This window comes from Heliangelus exortis, chromosome 1 (assembly GCF_036169615.1).
Source record: "Heliangelus exortis chromosome 1, bHelExo1.hap1, whole genome shotgun sequence".
Taxonomy (NCBI): domain Eukaryota; kingdom Metazoa; phylum Chordata; class Aves; order Apodiformes; family Trochilidae; genus Heliangelus; species Heliangelus exortis.
The window spans coordinates 84809466-84833435 of NC_092422.1; the positions used below are offsets into that span (position 1 = coordinate 84809466).

Genomic DNA, 23970 nt, shown 5'->3' on the forward strand with positions numbered 1-23970 from the left:
AATAAAACCAAAACTGAGTCAAAGTGATGTATATCAAACATGGAAATGAAGAATATCACTGCGTTAAACTAAAACAGTTTTAATTAGCTTTGTTCACGGGTTAAACTTATAACAAGATTTGTTTTCCTTTAGTTTATTATTTATTGAATGTATACAGTAAGACAAAGTAGTAGTTTCCCTTTGACTTGATATATACTTTTATAAATTGGGGAATATTCTAATTCACTCTGCAGACTGTGAACCATGATCTGTATAACAGCACTCAGATTCTTCAGTGAAACATGCAACATAAAAGTAAAAATAACAATTTGGACAACCTTTGTAACACAAATTATTTATCTAGAGAGCATGCACAAAGATATTGTAGCGTTCTAGTCTACACTGATTGAAAAAGCTGCCTCTAACAGACAAGAGCATAGTTTGGTCTCATGCACTGCCCAAACCTTAGACAGCCTACTGAAACTTCTAACAAGAATGCAAAATGCTGCCATCATTTATTTGAAGTAGGCAATATCTTACTGCAGATAAAAAGAAAATGCTAATTTGTTTCATGGTTCTGGGGCAGTACTGATTTTGACTTAGTGATGAATATGCTCCCACAGAAACAAACATGTTTGGTACCAGCTAATCTGAAGGGGTAAACTAATTAGAATAACATTATTGAGTTTATATGTAACACATTAAGCCATACGAAAGCAACAGGCATTTTACTTCCCTCTATAAATGTTTTCCATCAGGAAGAAATTTGTTTCCACTGCACAGGATTTGCAAGAATTGAGATTTGAAAGCTCAGGTCATCACTGACAGTGCCAAATACCGTAGTCTTTGGACTACCCTGATTTCACCAAGTACCAGTAGAAGAAATAAAACCTAGCAAAACTTTGTCACTTGAACTATATTTGTAAATTACTCTTGCATGCTTGATACACAGTGGACTTCACATGCTCTATTCCAAGCTTGCAGTACCTTTGTGCTGGCTAGGAGACTTTAAAATGCAGCTAAGAGAATCTGTGGCTTTATGTTAAAACTTTTCATTCCCACTGTATGAGGCAATTGCCCTGCCACACCAACGTTAGATATCTGCTGGTGCAAAGGAACATTATCTCACCACTAAGCTAGATCAGCATCCTAAAATGTCCATGCTGCCTAAGCTGACATGAAAGCAGAGTAAAAAAAGTAACACAGCAAGACACTGCAAGTACAGCTCATCCCTCATATCACTGAGGCGAAGAGGAAGGAGCAAACTCTAGTCAGAGAAAGACAGAGATGGCCATGGAGAAAGTTAACTTGCTGGTTATACGCTATTTATATGTTTATGATGCACCTTGCAGCCTAACTGATCACCCTCAAAGCCAAATCTTCAAGCTCACAAATAGGAGGGGAAGAGTTATCTTCTTAGATGATCTGAAGTCTGTTTTTTTTTAAGTGTCGAATGGGGGAGGAAGGAAGGAAAATGCAAAATATCTATATCTAGCATGCACAAGAGAAATTTCTGAGAAATCTGGGGCTTCTGCTCAGAGATTTTTTTCCCCCATGACTACAAATCTCTATCTATAAAGCTTTCCATACTTTCTTCCCCTTAAGATGTCATAATTTGTGGCAGCAAAAGTATCAGTATTTCCAGCTCTCTATCAGGCTATGCATGTACATAAAGCAGTAACACCTGTCTGTTCAAGCAGTATTTGTCTATCATTTCGGCTGCTCACATGGCTTTAATGGTATGCATACCACAGTCTGGAAACTTTTTAGTACAGAAGTCATAATGCAAGACCACAGAGCAGCCTGGCTTACCCAAGTCTTCCTTATCTCAGTTGTAAACTTCCTGCCATTTAAAGGCAGAAGTACACGTCTGCAAATTTCTAGCAGGTGTAACCTTTCTTACACATTGAAAAAACAATCTGTAGTCATAAAGCTTATTCCAAACTTTTTTTATTAAAAAAATTAATAATCATAGAATGGTTTGGTTTGGAAAGGACCTTAAAGATCATCGAGTTCCTCTGAAGATTCTTCCTTTCTATCAGGCTTCCTAATTGCTGTTATGAAATAAGGGAAATCTAGAGAAAAATCATTGTTCAAAAGGCAAACAGCAAAAATTATTGAAGACAAGATATCACAAAGACAATGAGCTATATGAAAGAGGCATTAAACTTCAGGGAGATATAGTCATTTGGATCAAACAGTTAATGAAACTAAGAATCTTATGTGTCAAATGATATCCAAGTTGATTTAGTGCATATTTCCAATAATTATGTGCCATGCCTCTCAGATCAGGACCTTCGTTGTCTTTTAAGTAAATGACTGCAGAGATGAACATGGTAGAAGAATGACTATGTGCTGTGAGACAGAGACCTAAAGGTTTGGTTTCTGGTTTTGGAAGGGTTTTTTTTTTTGGCAATGCATGTAAGTTTGCTGGGCATTTGTAGAGTAGCGAAGTCCAGCCTATAAAAAAGCTTTTTCTGAGGAAAATGCGTCCTTGCAAACAGGATACCCTATATTTTCTCCTGTGGTCTAAAACAGCTCATTTACCAGCAACACATACTGCATAAACAATATAACAGCAATATCAGGTGTAGAGATTTAGATGTCAAGGTGTTGGCAGCTGGGGGGCTGCAGAGGTGGTCTTTGTGTAGGCCACAGCTTGTTCATATGGGCAAAGTGCAGGGCATGGCTGAACCCTGCAGCCAAGATGATGGCGCCTTGCTCAGAGAAAGCGTGTAAAAGAAAGAGAAAAACATTGCCCGTCGGTGAGAAGCATAGGAAAAAGTGTGACAAACGGCCTGTGGGCACTGAGGGGAGAGCAGGAGGAAAGGGAAGAAGAGTTCCAAGTGTCCCATCAGAGATTCCCTTGCAGTCCCCGGAGGACCCCACACCAGAGCGACTATCCACCCTGCAGCCCATGGAGAGAACCCCATACTGGAGCAGCTGGATATTCCCTGAGGGAACTGTGTCTTGTGGAGGACTCACACAGGAGCAAGCCTGTCATGAAAGACTGCAGCCCATGGGAGGACCCATGCTGGAGAAGGATCAAAATATCAGGATGGAGGCACGGCAAAGAGGGATTGTTAGGGACTGACCAAGACCTCCTATTCCCCTGCACTACTTGGGGTTGGGGGGTAAGGGAATCAGGAACAAAACATGTGGCTATGCTGGTATGAGCATATAGCATGCTGATTATATGGGGAAAAATAAGATGAATCTTCCTCCAAAGATACAGCTTGCTTCTTTCATTTTTAGTTTTCAAGTATTATCTTACCTGATGTAATCAAAGGCTGTATAAAATAAGTAAACCACACTGTCAACAGAATATCAGAAGTGCAGTGTGGTTTTTTTTTTTTCCCTTACTTCTCCCCTTCAGCAAATAATACTTCAAATTAAAAATACTTTGCATAAATTAATAAACAAGAAAAAGGCTTCATTATTTATATTCACTCATAAATACAGGTATAACAGAATACTTTCTTGGAACTGAGCATTAATCAGCTTTCTAAATTTTGCATAGTGGGGTCTTGAAGGTGGACAACAATTTTTGATATCCCTTATCCCTCCAGTTCCTGACCACAGGGCAAAGAAATACAAAATTATTTATAAAATTACTAAATAGCAAACATGCAACAATATGCTTATCAAAACTGCAGACAAAACATAATTTGCAAGCATTTCTTATGCAGTAGCGATTCACTACCAGCTCTTTGTCCCTATGACATTTATTATATAATTTTTTTTCCCATATGCACTTTTATCTAACAGAAAAAGCTTCTTGAGGTTTATTTCCTACTTTTCCTGTCAATAGACAAATTATACCCTCTTGATACTTCAAAATACTTCCTATTTTGCTTTTTCTGGTGATGTCACATCAGCATGTAAGGCTGCATGTTTACTTGATACTCAAGTGCTCTCACAGATAAACTGACAGAAATTATGGTCAAAAAACACTGTCCCTTTCTGATCATCCCAAATTTCCTTTTTTCTCCCTGGAGAAGAGAGTTAAAAGAACTTAGGATCACAGGTAGAAAAATGGGAACTTCGTTGCCCTGACTTAGAATAGGTATACCATAAAAATCCACTTTATTCAACTACTTGATGTTCAACAGAAGGAACAGACCAGTAACAGGTAACATTCTACACAGGAGACTGTGTAGGACTGTTTAGGACTCCAACAGGCTGTTGCTATAGACTGGATGAAAAATGGATGCTACTTAGTAGCATGCTGAAAAAATCAGTACTACTAAACCTTAATACTCACTTTAAAATTTAAAATGAGAACTCCATAAGCACAAATTAAATGAAAAAAAAAAAGACCAGGTTAGCAATAAAATCCTGCTGTTTACCACTGCTAGATTATAATCAGTGAAAACAATTACAGAATTACTTGGTTTTGTAACCTTTTTAGTGCATACTACAATATCCTGATGCTTTAGATGGGAGGGCATGGAAATAACAAACAAAGTAAAACCAAAACACAACAAAACAAGCAGAGACTTAATTGGTTGAGACAGAACTGTCTAGCTAAACAGGGTAAAAAAAATGTTTATCTATGTCTAGGTATGTATTAGAAACTGAAAAAGCTTAGTAATTTCTGGGGCAGCTGTCATTGCTGTGACAACTAACCACTTCATCAAAGGAACAAGTGATGATTTCAAGGTTATTCTAAAAAACTGACCTGAGCAAGGACTGATGGGCTGGACTTCTGAGCTGCACTTAGCTCAGCAAAATGAATGTGTGTACACATGAACTTACATAAATAGGGATTTTTCCTGTGTTGCAACTACAAGAACTGCAAGGTGTATATCAGATAAGATCTACAGAGAGCAAAGTTTTCTAAAATTACAGATACTCAATGCTCTTTAGACCAATTATCACTTCTGCTGCAAATTATCTGTGGAAAATTTGCCCTCAAAATATGTTTATTGTAAATATTTTTAACTGATCAACAGTTACTTTAAAACATATTAAAGGGGTATTTCCTGAGACATTGTGAAAAAGAAGCAAAATAATTTTTTTTCTTTAATAAATAACTTCTGCCTTCCATAGGTCTTTCACTCCTTGGGATATAAGAACACTCCATGGATATATTTGAATGTCTGCCCATGAAAAAATAACAATTTTATTTAAATAAATATTGCACACACACACCCACACGTGATTTTTAGTTGTATCTGTATGTGAGAAGAAATTATATGGAAGACCAGAAAAAATTTTCTATGTGCTTCTAGGTTCTTCTCACATGTTCTAGAGTAGCATTAACTGAAAGTCCTCACTATATGAAGACTCAGCAGTGGTTATGTATTCAAAGCGATACTTAACTCCACTCAATTCATTGTACATAAATGCCTGTATCAAAGTGTTTGCTGACTTAGGAAGCACTCAATGCCTGAATAAATCTTATTTCTAGAGGTGAGCTTTCTTATTGGTCAGTTTTGAGGCAGCTTTGGTAGTCTGGAAATACATAAATGGCTAATTTTGCAGATTTTTCCTGTGGATAAACAGAGAGCTTCAGTCTTCAGGTGTTGTCAGTTCACAAGCACTAAAGATAAATTTTTACTTACCTTTGATAATTTACTTTCTATGACTCTTTCCATATTATTCCAGACAATAGGGCTATGCTTTCCACAAGAAGAAGAGTATATACAGAGACCCAATCAGATTTTGTCATCCCTAAGGCAGGGGACTGATGACCAAGATATCAGAAGGAGAGTCTTTCAACAGCAGTAGTATCTGAACGATGTATAAGGAAACAACTGGAACAAATAATTTTTAGGAAAAAAATGTGAGGTACTAATAAACATCACCATCTGACCTCTCACAATAGTGTAATAAGAAATATGTTCATAAATTAAGAAGTTTCTGTAAGAGTGGGATGTCCAGAATAATGTGGAAGGAATTGAAGAATCACAGACAACAGATCAGACAGATCAATACTTTATGACTTTTAATTCCTTTCCACATTACTCCAGACAATAGAGATGTTTAAAGCCAGGTGTACAGAAAAGATGAATAGATTAAAAAAAAAAAAAAAAAAGGCAAAAAAAAAAAACCAAACCAGGCGAAAAGAAAAAAAAAAAAAAGAAAAAAAGAAAAAAGCAACTCAGCTTCAGCACAGCAGGTTGTCTGAAGAAAATGTATTTTAAAAGATGTATCAGCAGACAACTGGATATTAGTGTCCAGAAAATGAACAAGAAAAAAAATCACATGTTAATCAGACAAATTAAAATAGTTGATTCAATAGTCTTTTGAGCAATAAAACTATGATGGAGGAAGTAAACCTAAACTGACTTTTAAACTCACTAGCATCCTGTAAGCACTCTCAGATTGACCCAGATGTGAAGTGGAATTTCTGAGAGACAGTAAACCACAGCTGCATCTTTTAAATAAAACAAAGTCTATCAGAGGTAAAGCTTTTGAGAGGCTCACATTTTTGTTTTTTTAAAAAAATAAAAAGTGAAACAGTGCTCTTGCTTTGCAGAGGAAAGAAACACTGCTATTTAAAGAAGAATACTAGTGTAGGCCCTCAGCTTACAAACATTTATCTCTCCTTGGAAAACAAAAGAAAGATTTGCTGTATCATTCAGATATGCATGATGATAAGGAAAACAGGCATATGCAGTCTAAAACCCAACATTTTGAAAAAATATTTTTTAAAGTGGGGTTTATGAAACCATCAAGAAGTTCCAGTTTGGTGAAACAATAGAAAAGGTTGCTCAGAGATGCACCATCACTGGTAACATTCAAGGTCAGGTTAGACAGAGCTCTGAGTAACATGATCTAGTTGAAGATGCTGCTCACTGTGGTGGGGTGGGACTATACGATCTTTAAAGGTCTCTTCCAACCCAAACAACTCTATGATTCTACGATCATTGATGGGAAGAAAAAGGAGGAACTTAAAAGATATCCCTCGACCTCAAATTTCCATTTGCAGGGAAATTTATGGTAATATCTTTGCTATTTTTGTAGAAAGTCTGAAAGGCTAGACAATGAAGAATGAAGAACACTTGATATTTATGTGCCATACTGCTATTAAGAATATATATTTTACAGTAAGACAATGGTGGTTTTGTTAGGACACCTGCAGATACTATAAGACTCTGAAGCAACTCAGAGAATCTAAGTAGTAATACATAAAAATCAATACTGGACTGGATTAGCATCATAGATATTTTGATGCTAAATGTAAGAGGTGAAAAGAAGTTAACTACCCACAGATAAGACTTGACAGTTAGTATAGAACCTCATACCATTGAGGACTACAGTTTTCTTGTTTTGCACTGAAACCAGGAGAAAAGTAGATTATATGGGGGAAAATAGCATTTGTGGACTCAATGGCTTTCTTTCCTTCAGACTTTTATGCCACATACTTACTAAAAATCCCAAGTTTTAGCATCCAGAATACTTGATCTCTGATAAATCTGATTCACATTTATTTATATTGTGACAATTTGTCCCGAAACAAAAATTTTCCAAGGGTTGCACTACTCCAACTGCATCATAACCGTGCAAACCTGGACTGCTTCCTATCAACATTCTCTTCCATGGAAGAGATCACTCAGAAATTACAATGATCTGTAGCGTCTGTGTACTCTTAAAGGACCTATTTCAATGCTTCAAATGAATATAATTAGCATTTTTTTTCCATTTCTGATCAGAAGAACTGCAAGAAAAGACTTTTGGTAGCTCCAGAAAACAATTTCCTGTAACTAGAAGATGACACATGCTTCTTATTCACTTCATTGCAGCTTAAAGGCAAACATTGTGGAACAAAATGTATTTCCTTACATTTTCCCTTCTGCTCTTAAGAAAAATGAGTTATCATTATGTCCTTTTTTTTTATATTTAGCTAATAATAATTAAACTCTTTTAAATATAAACTCCACCAGCTTGTTAGCTGATAGTCATGTTCCTAAAATATATTCCACAGGCATTCTCATTAATGACAATATGATGTCATTGCTTGTTACCATGAGTTCCCTTGCACTTCTGTTAAATGAACCTCTATCTGCTCAAAAGAATATTGTAGCTATAATCCTTCTAAACAACACAAGCCTATCTATGGACATAAAAGATTGGCACTGGCCTACTGTCAATACCTGGAACTTAGTTTAACTTTATTACAAACTTTAAAAAATTCCATAGTCCCAAACAAAGCAAAAGCTGTATCCTAGAAGGCAGGCTTCAAAGACTTTGAGGGAGAAAATTCCCTTCCATTTGCACTACCAACCTGGGCTTGTCAAGACACAGGTGTGTTCATGAGCAAAATGACAAAAATGCATGAAAGCAAGAAATTTTTTTTTTACAATATCAGCAACCCTGAATATTTTAGATACAAGGTTCTGCACCTGAGTCAAGCCAATCCCATGCATGAATACAGGTTGAGGCCAGAGTCCTGAAGAGAAGGACTTGAAAGCAATGGTGGACCAGAAGCTCAACATGAGCCCTCAATGTGTGCTTGCAGCCATGAAGCCACCTGGGTCCTGGGCTGCATCAAAAGCAGCACAGACAGCAGGTCAAGGGAGGGGATTCTCCCCCTCTGCTCTGCTCTTGTGAGACCCCACCTGGGGTGCTGTGTCCAGGTCTGGAGCCCCAACATAAGAAGGACAAAGAGCTCCTGGAATGTCTCCAGAGGAGAGACACTGAAATGATCAGTGGGTTGGGCACCTCCCCTATGAAGACAGGCTGAGGAAGTTGGGGTTGTTCAGCCTGGAGAAGAGGAAGATCTGAGGTGACCTTATAACAACCTTCCTGAAAGCTGAGGTAAGGGTTTTTTTTGCATGAGTGTGTAGCAAGAGGACAAGGGGCAATGGTTTAAAACCTGAATAAGGGAAATTTAGGCTAGACATTAGGAAGAATTTCTTTCCTGTGAGTGTGGTGAGATGCTGGAAAAGATTGCCCAGGGACATTGTGGCTGCCCCCTCCCCAGCAGTGTTCAAGGCCAGGTTGGATGAGGCCTTGAGCAACCTGATCTAGTGGGAGGTGTCCCTGTCCTGGCAGGGGGGTTGTAACTAGATAATTTTTAAGATCCCTTCCAACCCAAACCATTCCATGATTCTGTGTTTTTACGAAAAAAATACTACCGCAAAAGATAGTGACCACTGTAGATGTTGAAGAGTTTTTGCACAATGGGATTAAGGGAAGAATCCTATGTGTTGAACTCTACTAAAGTCACATTACTTTCAGCTTTGACATACTTTTTCTAAAGGACATCTGTCCTTTTCTGGTTCAAAAGATAAAGTTCTCCAAGCAAAATAAAATTAGGAAACATAAAACATTTCTTGAACACCAGGGTAATCTACCTAGGGTATTACACTAGTAATTGAGTATATTCTGCTAGGGTACTGTGGTAGTACACATTTCCTAGATACAGGAAGATTAATGAATATTGTATTTTCTCTCAGTATAAGGCAGTGTGTTTTGAGTACTGTAAAAAATTTATGGTGTACAAAGCACCGAAATGGGTCAGAAGTACAGGGCATTTTAGCCCCAGTCAGCAAGGGAACCTTAATGTCATAATTGCTTTTATTTACAGAGTTTTTTTGAGGTGTAAACCACAAAATACAGTAATTGCTATGCTGCTTAAAGGGAAATACTTGACTATGTTAAGCTGAATTTTTTTCTTTCAAGTAAAAATTAGAAAAAAAGAGCATGCAAGTGAGCAGGTCGGTTATTATACTGCTCATAAACCATTTCTGTTTCACTTAGGAGCTAAGAGTAGTGCCTATAATTTGTTACTATAATTACTACAAAATAAGACTTCTCCATAGGGCATATGGATAACAAACAAATATGTAGATAGATAGTTTTTTATAATAGCCCAGTTCAATCAGAAAGTATTGTGCTAACTTTCATCTAACACATACAGGGTGATACTGTAAAGCTCAAGAAATAAAATCTTGCAAGTGCTGTGTAAGTGACTGTATAGTAATATGACTTAAAGCAAGACTCTAGAAAAGAACTGTCAGATGGAGTTTATGGTATACTGGCTGGAAGGTAAGAAGGAAGTCTGTTAAGGAAAAAGCTTGAAATAAGTAGAAGTGAGACTTTCCATGGAATATGAATGGAATTATTCTGGGAATCCCTAAAAACAAGAGGAATTTGAATCTGAAAGTAGCAAGTGCTAGCAAAAAGGCTGTAAATTGCAAATGACAGATGATAGAGGGAAAAAGATGAAGGCAGACTGATGTGGTTGAAGTTGAGATGGATGAGGCAAAAGATACAGAGAGAAAGACTGTACTGATAAGGCATAAGAAAGAAGCTTCTACTAGTACTTGTCTTGGTTTTGCTGGGATATAATTCTAAAATAGTTTCTGTTTAGAGAAACTGTAGTTTTGAGTGACTGCAGAGCCCAGTTCTGTGAGAACAAAAGCAGTAAGATGCTCTGGCATGCAAGTTTCCATAGTGACCAAGTCTGGAACCATTCAGGTGCAGTGGGCAAGAAGGGGAGAAACCCGGGGCAGCTGACCCAAGCTGGCCAAGCCAAGTATTCCGTATGATAAATGTCACCCTCAGTATAAACTGGGAAGAGCATGGGAATGTTTTGCGGGCTTCTGCCGTGGCTGTCTTCCCAAGAGGGTCCTGTACATCTTGTTAAGTCATCCTGCACCTGAGGCCATGTCCTCTGCTTGCTGTCACCATCCTGTTCTCACTAGAGCTGTCCTGTTGGCATTCAGCCTGCACTGCTGGAGGTGCACAGCTCACTGCTGCTATCTGGAGCTGAGTACAACTTTGTATCTTATATTAGCACTGGGGTTAATATCAGTTTGTTATTATGATTTTATTTAATCTGTTTCCATTTCAACCCACGGCTCTCCTTTCCTTTTCTCCATTCCCCCTCAGGGATGGCGTTGGGTGGCAGAACAACTGCCCAGATCACAAAAATACTGCAAACAGAACTAGAAAGGAATTGAAACATTTTTACACAGAAAAGGAAAGACCAGACCAGCACTGATAACTTGCATAGAGGCTGACATGAACAGTGAGTGGGATCACAGAACAATTAATAGTAAGAGGAAAGGAAGGATGACAAATTTGAGGGAAAATGCAGGACTTGTTTCCCTGAGTGGAACTTGCAGTTTCTCGTGAGACAGCTAATAGTCTGAAAGAAAGCACACTGTATCTTACTACCTCCAGAAGAATAGCTGAAACAGAAGAAATAGGTAACAACGCTCAGGGAGAACATAAAGATGAAAAACAAGAGAATCACAAAAAAAGTGTTGTAACTATCCCTAAATAAGCAGTGGCTGAAGTACAAAAAATATGGAAAACACAGGAAAAATAAAGGGAGAACCAAGCTTTTTCTTAAGGAAACAACAGTAGCTTAATTGAATGGGTATTTTCTTTGAAAAGATGTATCTAGGTCTCCAGGTAGTTAAGATACCTGGATATTTTCAGGATATTAGTGGTATCTGGAAAAGAATGGATGCTGTTGGAGCTTATATTGGATTTGTTTTTTATTTTAAAGAGCATATTAAAACTAAATTGACACAGACCTTTAAGTTATTAGCTTAGAAAATCTGAGTTTTTGAAGCATGGTACTGAGAAGGTTATTAATTTTGAAGAAAAAAAATTAAAACCAACAAAATCTTTTGTTGTGGTCTCCTACTCTGGCAATGAAAGCATCAGAAAATTGATTGGGTCTTCATCTGTGCAGGCTGATTAATAAAGCATAACCCTATTGTCTGGAACAATATGGAAGGCAGCTAGAAGAAATAAAATCCACAGAAAATAAAACACACTTAGTCAAAAAATATACATATATATCAAGATATTGATGTCTTATGCAATAATTACAATGAAATAGTCAAACACAGAAAGGAGTCACACGTGAAAACTATTCAGATTTTGCCATTAAACAGTGCAGCATTCTGACAGAAATTGCCTCAGAAACATAAGGGAGCATTGAAGATGCTGTTAGAAAGTCCTTACTCATTTGCTTTGACATACATTTTTATCCTGATAAAATTTTTATTTGATTTGCTTTGCCAAGCTTGACGATTTATGCCAAAAACTGTATTAAAAATGAAGGTTTTTTTAAATTTTAATTTGATCAAAGCAGTGTAAGCTCCTGATGAGTAACATACAGAAAGATTTAATACTTGTCACATGTGCACGTAACGATGTTACACTTTACTAGCAATTTATCTTAACTGTGTGCATTTATAACGTTAAGGAAGTCTTAGGTGCAAAATTATTTTTGAGCTCTTGTTTGGCAGGCTATTCTCTGTCAGAAGAACACAGCTGCAGTACAACATGCTTAGTACTATGTAACTTTAAAGAAAAATTTCTTACCTCCAGCAACTAGCCCAGACTCTCCTAACTGAATTGCTACTCCGAAGCCACCAAGCTTTACTGGGGCTGAATTCTCTTTTGAGGCAAGGAGTACACAGTGTGGCTGAAAAGACAAAACCCCAGAAAAATTACATTATTTGAAAAATACAATTTGTTTCTTAGAACTAATTTTCACAAATATGTGAATAAATCCTGGGCTTAGAAGAATTAAGAATTTCTAAATTTCAGGTCCTTTTTTACTAATATGGACTCTTCATCAGTCCCCTTTCAACCATCCCAGGCACAAGAAATTATTTTCAGAACTTAAAAGAACTCACTAGGAACACAAAGTGAAATCATAATGAAAAGGAGATAAAAATTAAAACATTTAATTTCTTACCTGGTATTAATTTCTTTTTACCTTTCACCCTTAAGCCTTACACTGTTTCAGTTCTCCAGCAGAAATATCCTGCCTATGATAAATACACTTTGTGGGATTTTATCCTTCACACAGAGAACACAAAACACTATTTTGAGACTTAATCACAGCATTCACTGATCACTTTCCAACTGCAGAAAAGTGACATTTCTTTGATGTTTCTAGTAAATACTCCACTGAGGAGGGAAACTGATTAGGCTTTCTAATCTGGATTCTAAACTGGATTCCAGGCAAAGCCATACAGTACAGTGATTTTTCACTCTATCCATTAATAAGAGTGTGGTATAACACAAAAATTGGAACAATAGCATACAATTTAAATAGATACTGACTGAGGTAGGAGGAAGCAACATAGACAAAATGTATTAGAACAACTCAGCATTTAATACAAATCACCAAACAACTGAATTTAATGGAGTTCCTGCATTTACTAAAAACCTCCTTTTGCAGTCAACCATATGATTTAAATGAAGGATGTCAAATTTGTATAATGCTTCTTGAGAACACATTACTGCTTAAACAAGACTAGGAACTCAAAATAGTGCAAAGGTGTTACAACTAGTTAAATCTGACTTTAAGGTCATTATCTGTAACCTCTCATGCTTTCTATTAAAAAGTTTCAATTTCATGAGAACAAGCAGCTTCAAGTTTACAAATTAACTCAAATCTGCAGAATCCCATAAAAGCTTGGATTCTAAACATGATCCATTAAAAAAGTTCACATAGAAATGTCCATTTCAAATGTTAAGGGGAACATTAAGTCAACAGTAAGTCAAGACAATGTTCTTGAGATGTTCTTGACCTTTATCAGGAGTCCTACAATCCATTTTTAAATTTTCCATTTATAAACGTAATTTTCTATCCCTTACATACTATTCAAAATAGTGTTACTAGGTGCTGTTATCTCTGATGATTGTATTTCACATCTGCCTTATTAAAATTTTTAGGTGGCACATTTTGGGCATTCTCCTGTCACTGACATTTTGTGTGAAAAAGATCAGCCTGAAATTTCTAACCCAGGGCAAGGACAAACATAGATGCGAGAACTACACCAACATAAGCAAAATGTACCATTGCATCGTGGTGTTGATTTCTCTTTACCCTACAAGTAAAAAAGCATTTGAATTATTTCCATGAGAGTATTAAAAAAAGACAGGCAGGCTGTACTGAGGGAACTGCTATCCAGAGAGGAAGCTGCTGACACAGCTCACCAGAAACAAAGTTTCTCAGAAAAAATGCAAAGGACCAATTCAGAGTGAAACTCAGAGAAAACTTTACTATAGAACCTCTTCCAGCAAAGTCAAAAATTAACAGCAAAATTAATCTTTACAACAAAGTGCTGGTTAAAAGTATTAAAAAACCCAACAACACACAGTTGCAAAACTAAACTTCCCCTTGTTGCTAATTGTACGGTGTCAGCTGATTCTCATCACTTTCAGAGAGAAGCTGGTGCTTTAGCTTTCTAATACCAGGACCTGCATGTTACTCCTCCCTGCCTTAACAAGTGATTTTGAAAATCAGAAGTTCTTGCTATATAAATGGTAAGTGGCTTCTTCTATACTTAAGCTTAAGTAAATTTTCTCCAAACTGCTAAGGTTTGGACATTTTAAACCCCATTTTTTTTGGACCTTTTAAACCCTTTCTTAAATATCTGTGTCTAAGCATGCCTGCCTGCTTCCTTGCAGATGACAAAACTTACGTTTCTACTGAATCTGCAGTGTAATCTATTTTTCTTTCTCTCATTGACCTAAAACCTGTCATCAATGCAAGTCATGGTGTCAAGCATTTTTATAAAGCAACATGAAAAAGAAATAGTTTCAAGATGTATTTAAAAGCATCATGGTTTAAAATCAAATTTAAAAAATTACTTCTTGCCCTGACACTATGAAATGGCAAATATGAAACAACAAATATCTTTTAAACTGCTAACATTGTACAAAAATGAATGCTCTTTTAAGATCAGTCAGCGTAGGATGTTAAAATATTTTAGACTGTCTTCACTTCAGATTCTGTATGTACATTAGGTCTTACTAAGAAATTACCTAAAATGTTCCCACATTCACCACTGTAGCTATATCACACATTTAAATGTAAATTTGTATTTTTAAGACCTAACAGGCAAATGAATATCTATTTTGAAGTTATGTATTTGTCAGAGCTTTGTTGCTTTTTTTTCCTCATTACTGTTTGACAACTAAGCACAGAGTACGAAAACCAATTTTGATGATTTTGTGAATTTGCCCCTTTAAGAATATTCTAAATATAATTATTCATGGAATTTTTATTGCTATGATATACAAATTGAGGACAAAGGCTGTATCATTACTAATCAGTCTTTACCACCTGTTTATTAGCTCATTGTGATTCTGCTCTCCTAACCACACATTTTTTTTTTCGTTTTCCTTCTTTGGTCAAAGCTGACTTTTATCTTCCAGATTTCACCTTCCTGGTCATAAATAAGCTTAGTGAAATTAAAAACTTAAAAACTTTAAAATCGAAACATAGAAAACAATAAAATATAATGCCTTAATGTGGTTCTCAGCTAATAGTAGTTTCTTTGCATGATATTGATTTCTGAACAGTCAAGAAAAGGAAAAAATACTTAAATTTACATGAAGATATAAACTATTTAAAACAAGCTACTAATAGTACTGACAGTGTTACTTGTAACATATTACATAGCCAAATGAATATTAATTGGGATTTGCTTTTTTCATTGCAAACTGGTGACTTGCACACGAGAGATCCTGGGTACTTAAAACTAATTCTGACTAGTTTAGAATGGTTTTGATATATTTCTATAGACAACACTGAGAATACTTCACTTAGCTATGCTTACCCATTTTTGCATCTTAATTTTAAAGAGTCAGAAACATAAGCACTAAAAAGCAAAAATTGCACTTATAGATAAACCAAAAAATTTAAATTTCTGATGTATGCAGCAAAACCATAGTTAGATTTTAAAACAATACAAAACAGCAATAAAGATGTAATACAAAAATCCGTGTGAGGACACTGTGCCATCTGTTCTTGTCTACTTCATGTGAAGAGATTATTCTGAAATTATTTATTATGTATATTATGACACCCAGCTGTATTATCACAGTCCTACTCAGCCAAAGCAATACCTCAGTGCATTTAAAGTTTTCAGTTTTAACCTTTTATATTTATATGACCTAAGACAGCATGCAATAAAGCACACTAATGTGAAAATGATCCAATGGCAATTTAATTCTTAAAATTTCTCTTTGAATCCCCACAGAACAGCTAACAAATGATGGCAGCAACTTCAGCTAATTTCTCGACCTCTCTTCAACACACAGAAGTCTTCTGGAATAATCAAACTAATCTAGCTGGAAATACCTCAGAAATTCAAAACAATGGCAGTTGCAACTCAGATGACAACTCCCTCTCACTTGCTTTAATAATTTTTTATTCTATTATTTTTGTTGTTGGACTGGCCGGAAATATTATAGCCCTATTTGCTTTCCTGTGCATTCATCAGAAAAAGAATTCTATTCAAGTTTACTTGCTAAATGTAGCTGTTGCAGACCTTCTGCTCATCTTCTGTCTTCCCTTCCGAATTATCTATCATGGTACCAAAGACAACTGGATGTTCGGCCCAATTTTTTGCAAGATTGTAGGAACCCTATTTTATATGAACATGTACATTAGCATAGTACTGTTGGGACTAATCAGTCTAGATCGTTATGTAAAAATAAATAAGTCTGTGAAACGTCCCAAAATGTTAACTCCTACACGAAGTATACATATTTGTTGCATGGTGTGGGCACTTGCACTAACAGGATTTGTAGTAGTAGTTGCACCATCTTTCCTTAAGACTGAAGACAGCAATTCCGATAAGTGCTTTCATTACAGGAAGAAAAAGGATGCAAAGCCAGAAGCAATTTTAAACTACATTGTTGTAATAATTTTTTGGATAGTTTTTTTCCTTTTGATACTTTCGTATGCTAAAATTGCCAAGAACCTTCTGAAAATTTCAAAGAGAAGAGCAAATTTTCCCAACGCAGGAAAATACACCCAGACAGCAAGGAATTCCTTCATTGTACTTATTATTTTTACCATCTGTTTTGTACCTTATCACACGTTCCGATTTGTCTACATCACATCACAGTTACAAAATTCATCTTGTAACTGGGAGAAAAGAGTTCACATATGCAATGAGGTGATGCTCATATTTTCATCTTTTAACAGCTGCTTAGACCCAGTTATGTATTTCCTAATGTCCAGAAGTGTCCGTAAGACTGTATTCCAAGTTATTTGCAGAAGAATTCATAGAGATTCAAGCATAACTCTTGAAAGCACTTCAGAAATAAAACTTGGACAATATACACAAGAGCGATTATCTACTACTACACCTCACACGAGTTCCTTAAAGAAGAAGTCTTTTTTGATTACTTAAATGAATGGATACTGGCTTCTATCACTCCAAAACATCACCTTAAGATGTAACAAATGCAATACTGTACAGCTACTAATTCTGCCTCTTTCTTCCTGTTAAAAAACAAGAAGTCTTACTTCTCTTTATGAAAATGAGAAGTTACTTTTAAGAAGAATGACACTCTTGTTTATGCAGGAAAACAAAATAGGAAGTTCTCAGACATCATCTGCTGGACTAAACTGGAACACTAACTCTTTGAGGAGATTTCCTTGAAGTGCTTTGAACCCATAATAAGGAACCTTGCATGCAGTTATTAATATTACCAGCAAGTGTATGTAAATAATAGATGAATTTTGCAAAAAGTAAATTGTGTCCTATTTGAAAGAGCTATATAAACCATTACAGATGCTATATGTATTTTTCTGTTCTATTAGGCTTCAAAGAGATAAGCATTTTAATTACATTTACAGAAATATTTTTTTCCAACAAAATATTTAAGAATTTAGCAACGTATGTGGCTTAAAATGAGGTAAGCAATACAATTTATAAGATATATTCAGTTATAATTACAGAAGATACCTTTTATTAAACAGCAAAATAAAAATATTCATTTCTCCTAAGCCCCTTAGTATATTTTCAACATTTTAATGAATGTCAAGGTCAAAAAATCAGAAATTAAAGGAGAAGAGATGGAATATGGGTGTTTTCAGTTACCTAAGATTTCCTTAAAATTGACACACTGGGTGATGACAGCTACACAAAATAGTTCAACAAGGAAAATAAACTCATATAACTAAGTAAACAGAGCAGAATAGAGAAAATATTGTGAACACCTAACACATCAGCTCAGGCTGTCACTCATCTACTTACAAAATTCCCAAGCCATGCATTTCAGCTGCACTCTTCCTTCTTGGCACATCTTTTCATGTGATTAAAATAATTTAGTAATTGCTGATGCAAGGTAAATAGTAATATAACAACTATGTCCAATAGGTACAACTATACTGTCAGATCAAAACCAAACAGGTTTATGTATTTAGGCACAAACAAAAATTTCAAACTCTAACATTGTTTAAAAAAGGGGGGTCTGAAGGTGGGGCTTGTTTGACCCAAAAGTAAGTAAAGAGGAACCTAGAGCAAGAACAACTTAAATGTCTGACATGACTGGCCATAAAGGTGAATGAATTAAGATAGTATAAGCTCTATAAAATAAGGTTTTCTTATCAACATACAAGCAGTATTGCTCAAGTAAGCTGATGTAAAGAAGCTGACTTTAATATGACTACCACTAACTTCTCTGATGGATCATGTGCCTTTTTATGCTGAATCTGTATCAAAACTTGTGGATTTTTACTAATTCGGAACAATATTCTGGCTTTACAGAAGCTACTCATAAAACCTGTTGAACAAAGTAAACATAACACTTCACCTCTGATATATATATATATATACTTAGTTTAAGTGATTTTACTTAACTGAGCTTTGGTAAAACTGGATATAATGTTTACCATGGTAAACAAATTACAATTACTACAATACTGGCTTATGGTTTGTTTTGGTTTCTTTTTACAAAAAAGAATGGGGCTTCTTAATATTCAAGAGTAAAATTCCTACAAACATATAGTCTTCAGGTACGATGGAAACTGCATTTTTTCTTATGCATATCAGCATACAATTATTTAAGGTATTCTTACAATAATTTCTAGTTGATTCTCACAATAATTGCATTTTTTTCTCCACAATCTTTTACCTGTCATCTTATTGTATGTACATTGAGGCAAGAACTGTCTTGGGTCTGCATTTGTACAATGTAAGGAACAGCTTATTCCTTATCCTCTGCAGCTTTCCTACACAGCATAACTCTCATTGTTACATCAACTCTCATAAATCTAGGGGAGTGTATAAACCAGCATTTCACAAGCTCTACATATTTTCTCAATCTTTCTTTGCCTGTATTTCTTCTACTGTAAGTAGCTGATCCAAATGACACTGATCATCAGGCCAGGGAGGAGGCAGATACAGAGAGCAGTGGCACACAAAAGGCCCTGTGTGGCTTGAGAAAAAATTGAACTGTAAAATTTTTAAAAGGGAAATATTCAGCTTAAATCAGAATTTTCATACACCAGGACTCCAGTTCATGAACAGTGCACAATGGCAAAAATAGACTCAGATCTCACCAGAAGATCCAAGTAATAGTCAAGGTCTGAAATGCTACAAACGAAGTTGACTTTTAGAGCCAAAGGCAAATAGGAACATGTTCCATGAGACAAAAACCAGATCACCTTAGTATTCTGGGCATGCTTTTGTAAATTACGCAACATTTACTTGGTTACTATAATATTATTTTGTAAGCAACTAAATATAAAAAAGACAACAGGAAAATAGTTTTGCAGTATATATGTTTACAAATATGATGAACACTACAATCTGGAATGAGTAAGAGTAAGCAGAAGACAATGTTCAAACACACAATTTTGGTAGTCAAACCTAAAAAATGTTCAAGATATCACTCTCTGCTCAACAGCAATAAAAGTCTATCAAAAGTAGGAGGAAAAAACTGTGAAGTCATAATTGTACTATTGTAGAGCTTGGATGGTGTATATTCTACACAGAATACATTAACAAATCAGCTCTTCAGTACAGACATGAAAAGCTGAAAGGGAGTACAAACCTATAATGATAGCTATGACATGGAAAGGAAGAGGAATAGCTATATGCTCTTTGTCACTGTGACATAAAGGCAGTAGCAGTTAAAACAAAAAAAAAAAAAAACAACCAAAAAACATCCCCACAAAGCAACCATCCAAGTGAAAATACTTATAGATTTCCACAAGAGTATAAATCAGTGCTTCAACATGTCAAAGGCCAGATGTATCAGCTGTCTCAGAAAGTGATCTGGTCAGTTATTACTGACCAAAAAACAAAAGCATGTATCTTTAATATTTTTTCAAATTTTTTTTCCACATTGTTTCTGCAGTTTTCCTAACTCTGAGTGTAAAATGCCAGGCTCTGCAAACCAATGTTACTGAAGACCCAACAGTTCTGAAGAATCTTGGGAAGTCTGCTGAAAGATATACTGTGACATGTTGAATAACCATATAATTAGTGACCTTAATAATGTCTCTTACTTTTCATCTTAGCAGTGCTTCTCAAGCACTAGCAGGGCCAACTACAGCAATTAGTTCTCATCATCTCAATGTCAAAATAACTCTATTTATTCTTTATGTGAATTATGGCTAACTCAACACACATCTCCACATATTTTTCAAATCTACAACATATCCTAAAATTTCAGCTGATGCATCACAATGTCACCTCTTTTTACTATGTAAATAGAAGAGCATATTCTTCATTAGAATAAATACTATTAATGTAATGCATATGAAGGACACATGCTGGCTAGTCACTTTTACACCTTTTAAACCTAACAAATATATTAATAGCTACATTGTCATATATATATTTCTTAAAATTAATGGAAAACAAAGGGTAAGAAATAAAAATGTTTTCCAAAACCAAGTTTATAACTTGAATCATAAAGACATTAAAGTGTACCTGGTTTGAGTAAACAGCTATACCGGTTTTGCCTAGGCTAGAGCTCAATATCTTCACAGTAGCTTGTGGGTTATGTTTTGTGTTTGTGATAACAAGTGTTGGTAACACAGGGATGTTTTACTTATTGCCAAGCAGTGCTTGCACCACATCAAGGCCTTTTCTACTTAAGCTGCCCCACCAGGGAGCAGGCTGGGGGTGCACAGGAAGCTGGGGAGGGGATACAGCCAGGACAGCTGACCCCAGCTGACCGAAGGGACATCCCATAACATTGGATCTTGTGGTCAGCAATAAAAGCTGGGGAGGAAGTTTGCCAGGGCTGCTGTTTCTCAGGAACTGGCTGGGCATTAGAGAGCTGGGAGTGAGTAAGTTGGGCTTTTCTTACCACTTTTTTTTTTGGGTTCCACTCCTTTCCCTTTTGATTTCTTTTTTCTTAAAGCTTAGTAAACTCTCTTAACCTTGAACTATGGACGTTTTTCACATTTATGCTGCCAGTTCTTTCCTCTGGCTCACTGGAAGGGGGAATGAGTTATCTGATGCTTGGACTGCAGCTGCCTACTGGCATTAAGCCTTGACTCTTTTTGCCACCCTAAGTGGAGCTCAGAGGGTCTGAGATAGCAACAGATTTGACCACAGCATGTTAGAAGGAACATAAATGAGTATCAGCAGCCACAAGTACAGGAGGGGGAAGAGACAGAACACGTAAACAAGCTTTTGCACTTTTGCCCTTCTGATTCTCTTCCCCAAGCCACTGGGAGGGAGGGAGCGAGCAGCTGTGTGGGGCTTACCTGCCTACCAGGGTTAAACCACAACATCAACTTTCATTTTCACACTGAAATTGAATGTAATTATGGGTTCAACCTGCAAATGGCTATTTTTCACGAGGGCAGATGTGTATCAATTGTTTTAAAAACACAATATGAAAACTTCCTTCACAACATCAACCAATAAAGCCATAAAAGAGGAGTGAAATTTAACATCACTGATAAACAACTGAGTCATATTACTCCTGGGGCTAGAAAATTCACATATGTATGGTTTGGTTTAATAGTTGCTCTGAAAGCGCTTTCAGAATCAGGGTGGAGAGGAGGGAGCTGTGGTGCACAGTGGTGCACAGTACAAATAAAGCACATATAAAAAGAACTCACTGATAATGCTCCATCATTCCAAAATGCAGTTTCAACATAGTCTCTGTAGCACTGGGAAAATTCTGCCATCCTATCCTTTACAGAAATTCTAAACTACTAGGGATTCTGTGGAATCAAAGAGAACTGAGGTGCTACAAAGCTGTCACCATTCTCAGTGTCACCATTGAGGCAACAGACAGGAAAAATCCTTGCACAGCTGATCTTCACAGCCATCGTGACAGCGAGCGTAACTGGGGTGAATTCAAACTGCACAGAATGGGAAGAGCACAAATAAAGACCAAAAATGGCAGAGAAATGGCTAATTGTGTGTTGTAGCACTGCAAAGTGAGAAATAAAATTAAAAGAAAAAAAAAAGAAAAAACATCATAACTTCCATTCTGGTCCTATTTTGCTGAAGCACATGGGCAATTAAAAAAATCAAGCGAAAGTGAACTGCAAACACAGACCGAGACCCAGCTCAAACCTGCCAAATATTTTATTTGCACTATATCAGCATAGCATTTGATTCAACTAGAGTAGATTTAAATGTGAACTTAGATGATTTTGCTTTGATGAACATTTCTTACAATATTAAATAAATATACTGACTATAGCTAAAATCCTTGTTTTATCAAGTCGTGCGAAGAGCTGTGCACACATTGGGTCACCTCTGCAAGGAAGGCTGATGAGAAGGTAGAGGGGGAACCTTGGTGCTCTGTATCTCATGATATAGATATCTGACTAAAAATATGACTGTTTACTCAGTAAAAAGAACTTTCCATTTTAATGCATTCTTGTGTCTAAACCTGGATGCAACACTACTGTAAAAAGAGCTTCTATGACTATTTAAGAGACTATTGAATATTTAATTAATAGGAGACTGAGTCCATCATCAGCAAATTTGCAGATGACACAAAGCCGGGGGGAAGTGTGGATCAGCTGGAAGGCAGGAGGGCTCTGCAGAGGGACCTGGACAGACTGGAGAGTTGGGCTGATTCCAACGGGATGAGGTTCAGCATGGCCAAGTGCCGGGTCCTGCACTTTGTCCACAACAACCCCATGGGGAGCTCCAGGCTGGGCACAGAGTGGCTGAGAACAGCCAGGCAGAAAGGGACCTGGGAGTCTGGATTGACAGGAAGCTGAACATGAGCCAGCAGTGTGCCCAGGTGGCCAAGAAGGCCAATGGCATCCTGGCCTGTATCAGGAACAGCGTGGCCAGCAGGTCCAAGGAAGTGATTCTGCCCCTGTACTCAGCGCTGGTGAGGCCACAGCTTGAGTCCTGTGTCCAGTTCTGGGCCCCTCAGTTTAGGAAGGAGATGAGGTGCTGGAGCAGGTCCAGAGAAGAGCCAGGAGGCTGTGAAGGGATCCAGCACAAGTCCTGTGAGGAAGGGCTGAGGGAGCTGGGGGTGTTCAGCCTGGAGAAGAGGAGGCTCAGAGGAGACCTCATCACTCTCTACAACTCCCTGAAAGGAGGGGGTTGCCAGGGGGGGGTTGGTCTCTTTTCCCAGGCAGCTACCAGTAAGACAAGAGGGCATGGACTTAAGCTCTGCCAGGGGAGGTTTAGGTTGGACATTAGAAAGAATTTCTTTACTGAGAGGGTGATCAGGCATTGGAATGGGCTGCCCCGGGATGTGGTGGATTCTCCGTCCCTGGAGATATTTAAAAAGAGACTGGATGTGGCACTCAGTGCCATGGTCCGGTAACTGCAGCGGGAGTGGATCAAGGGTTGGACTTGATGATCTCTGAGGTCCCTTCCAACCCAACCAATTCTATGATTCTATGATTCTTTTAAATTTTAAGATAATTATACATTCTGAAATGGGGAAAAAAAAAACAACCCGCAAAGGTACAACTAAATCTACAGGAACACGAACTAAAGTACATACAAACTAATGACAGCATTACAAACTAATTACTAATGCTCCACAGTAAGTTTCCCCTCACTTAAATTTAATCTTAAATGAGATCAACTATGTAGTCTAAACAGAAGGCCAATACATATGTCCACCATCATACATATGTCCAGCAGAAAAAATACAAAATTAATTATGAAATTGAAGAAAAAAAATTGATAGTTGATTATTCAGGTGGATTCTTACAGTGTATGTTTAAGCCTAAAGCAAAACTAACAAAACAAGAACGTAACCAAAATTGCTTAAGTTTTTATCTGGTGTTCTCCTCTGTTCTCATAAAGG

General features: G+C 36.8%; 2 protein-coding genes across 21 annotated transcripts in view; one reads left to right on the plus strand and one right to left on the minus strand.

Annotated features, from left to right (window-relative positions):
- The window catches only part of CASK (calcium/calmodulin dependent serine protein kinase), a 192339-nt gene that overhangs the window by 74115 nt on the left and 94254 nt on the right, over positions 1-23970 (minus strand). For 19 of the 20 annotated variants that reach the window (XM_071751251.1, XM_071751348.1, XM_071751359.1 and 16 more), the window contains exon 6: positions 12277-12379. In XM_071751251.1, coding sequence (XP_071607352.1) covers positions 12277-12379 — 103 coding nt within the window. Of the gene's footprint in view, positions 1-5546; positions 5688-12276; positions 12380-23970 lie in introns of those variants that run through there. The other variant, XM_071751383.1, reaches the window with a different exon arrangement.
- Positions 15969-18415, plus strand: GPR34 (G protein-coupled receptor 34). The gene has a single exon (XM_071751200.1). It carries the CDS (start codon positions 15969-15971, stop codon positions 17115-17117), a length of 1149 nt encoding a protein of 382 aa, XP_071607301.1. The 3' UTR covers positions 17118-18415.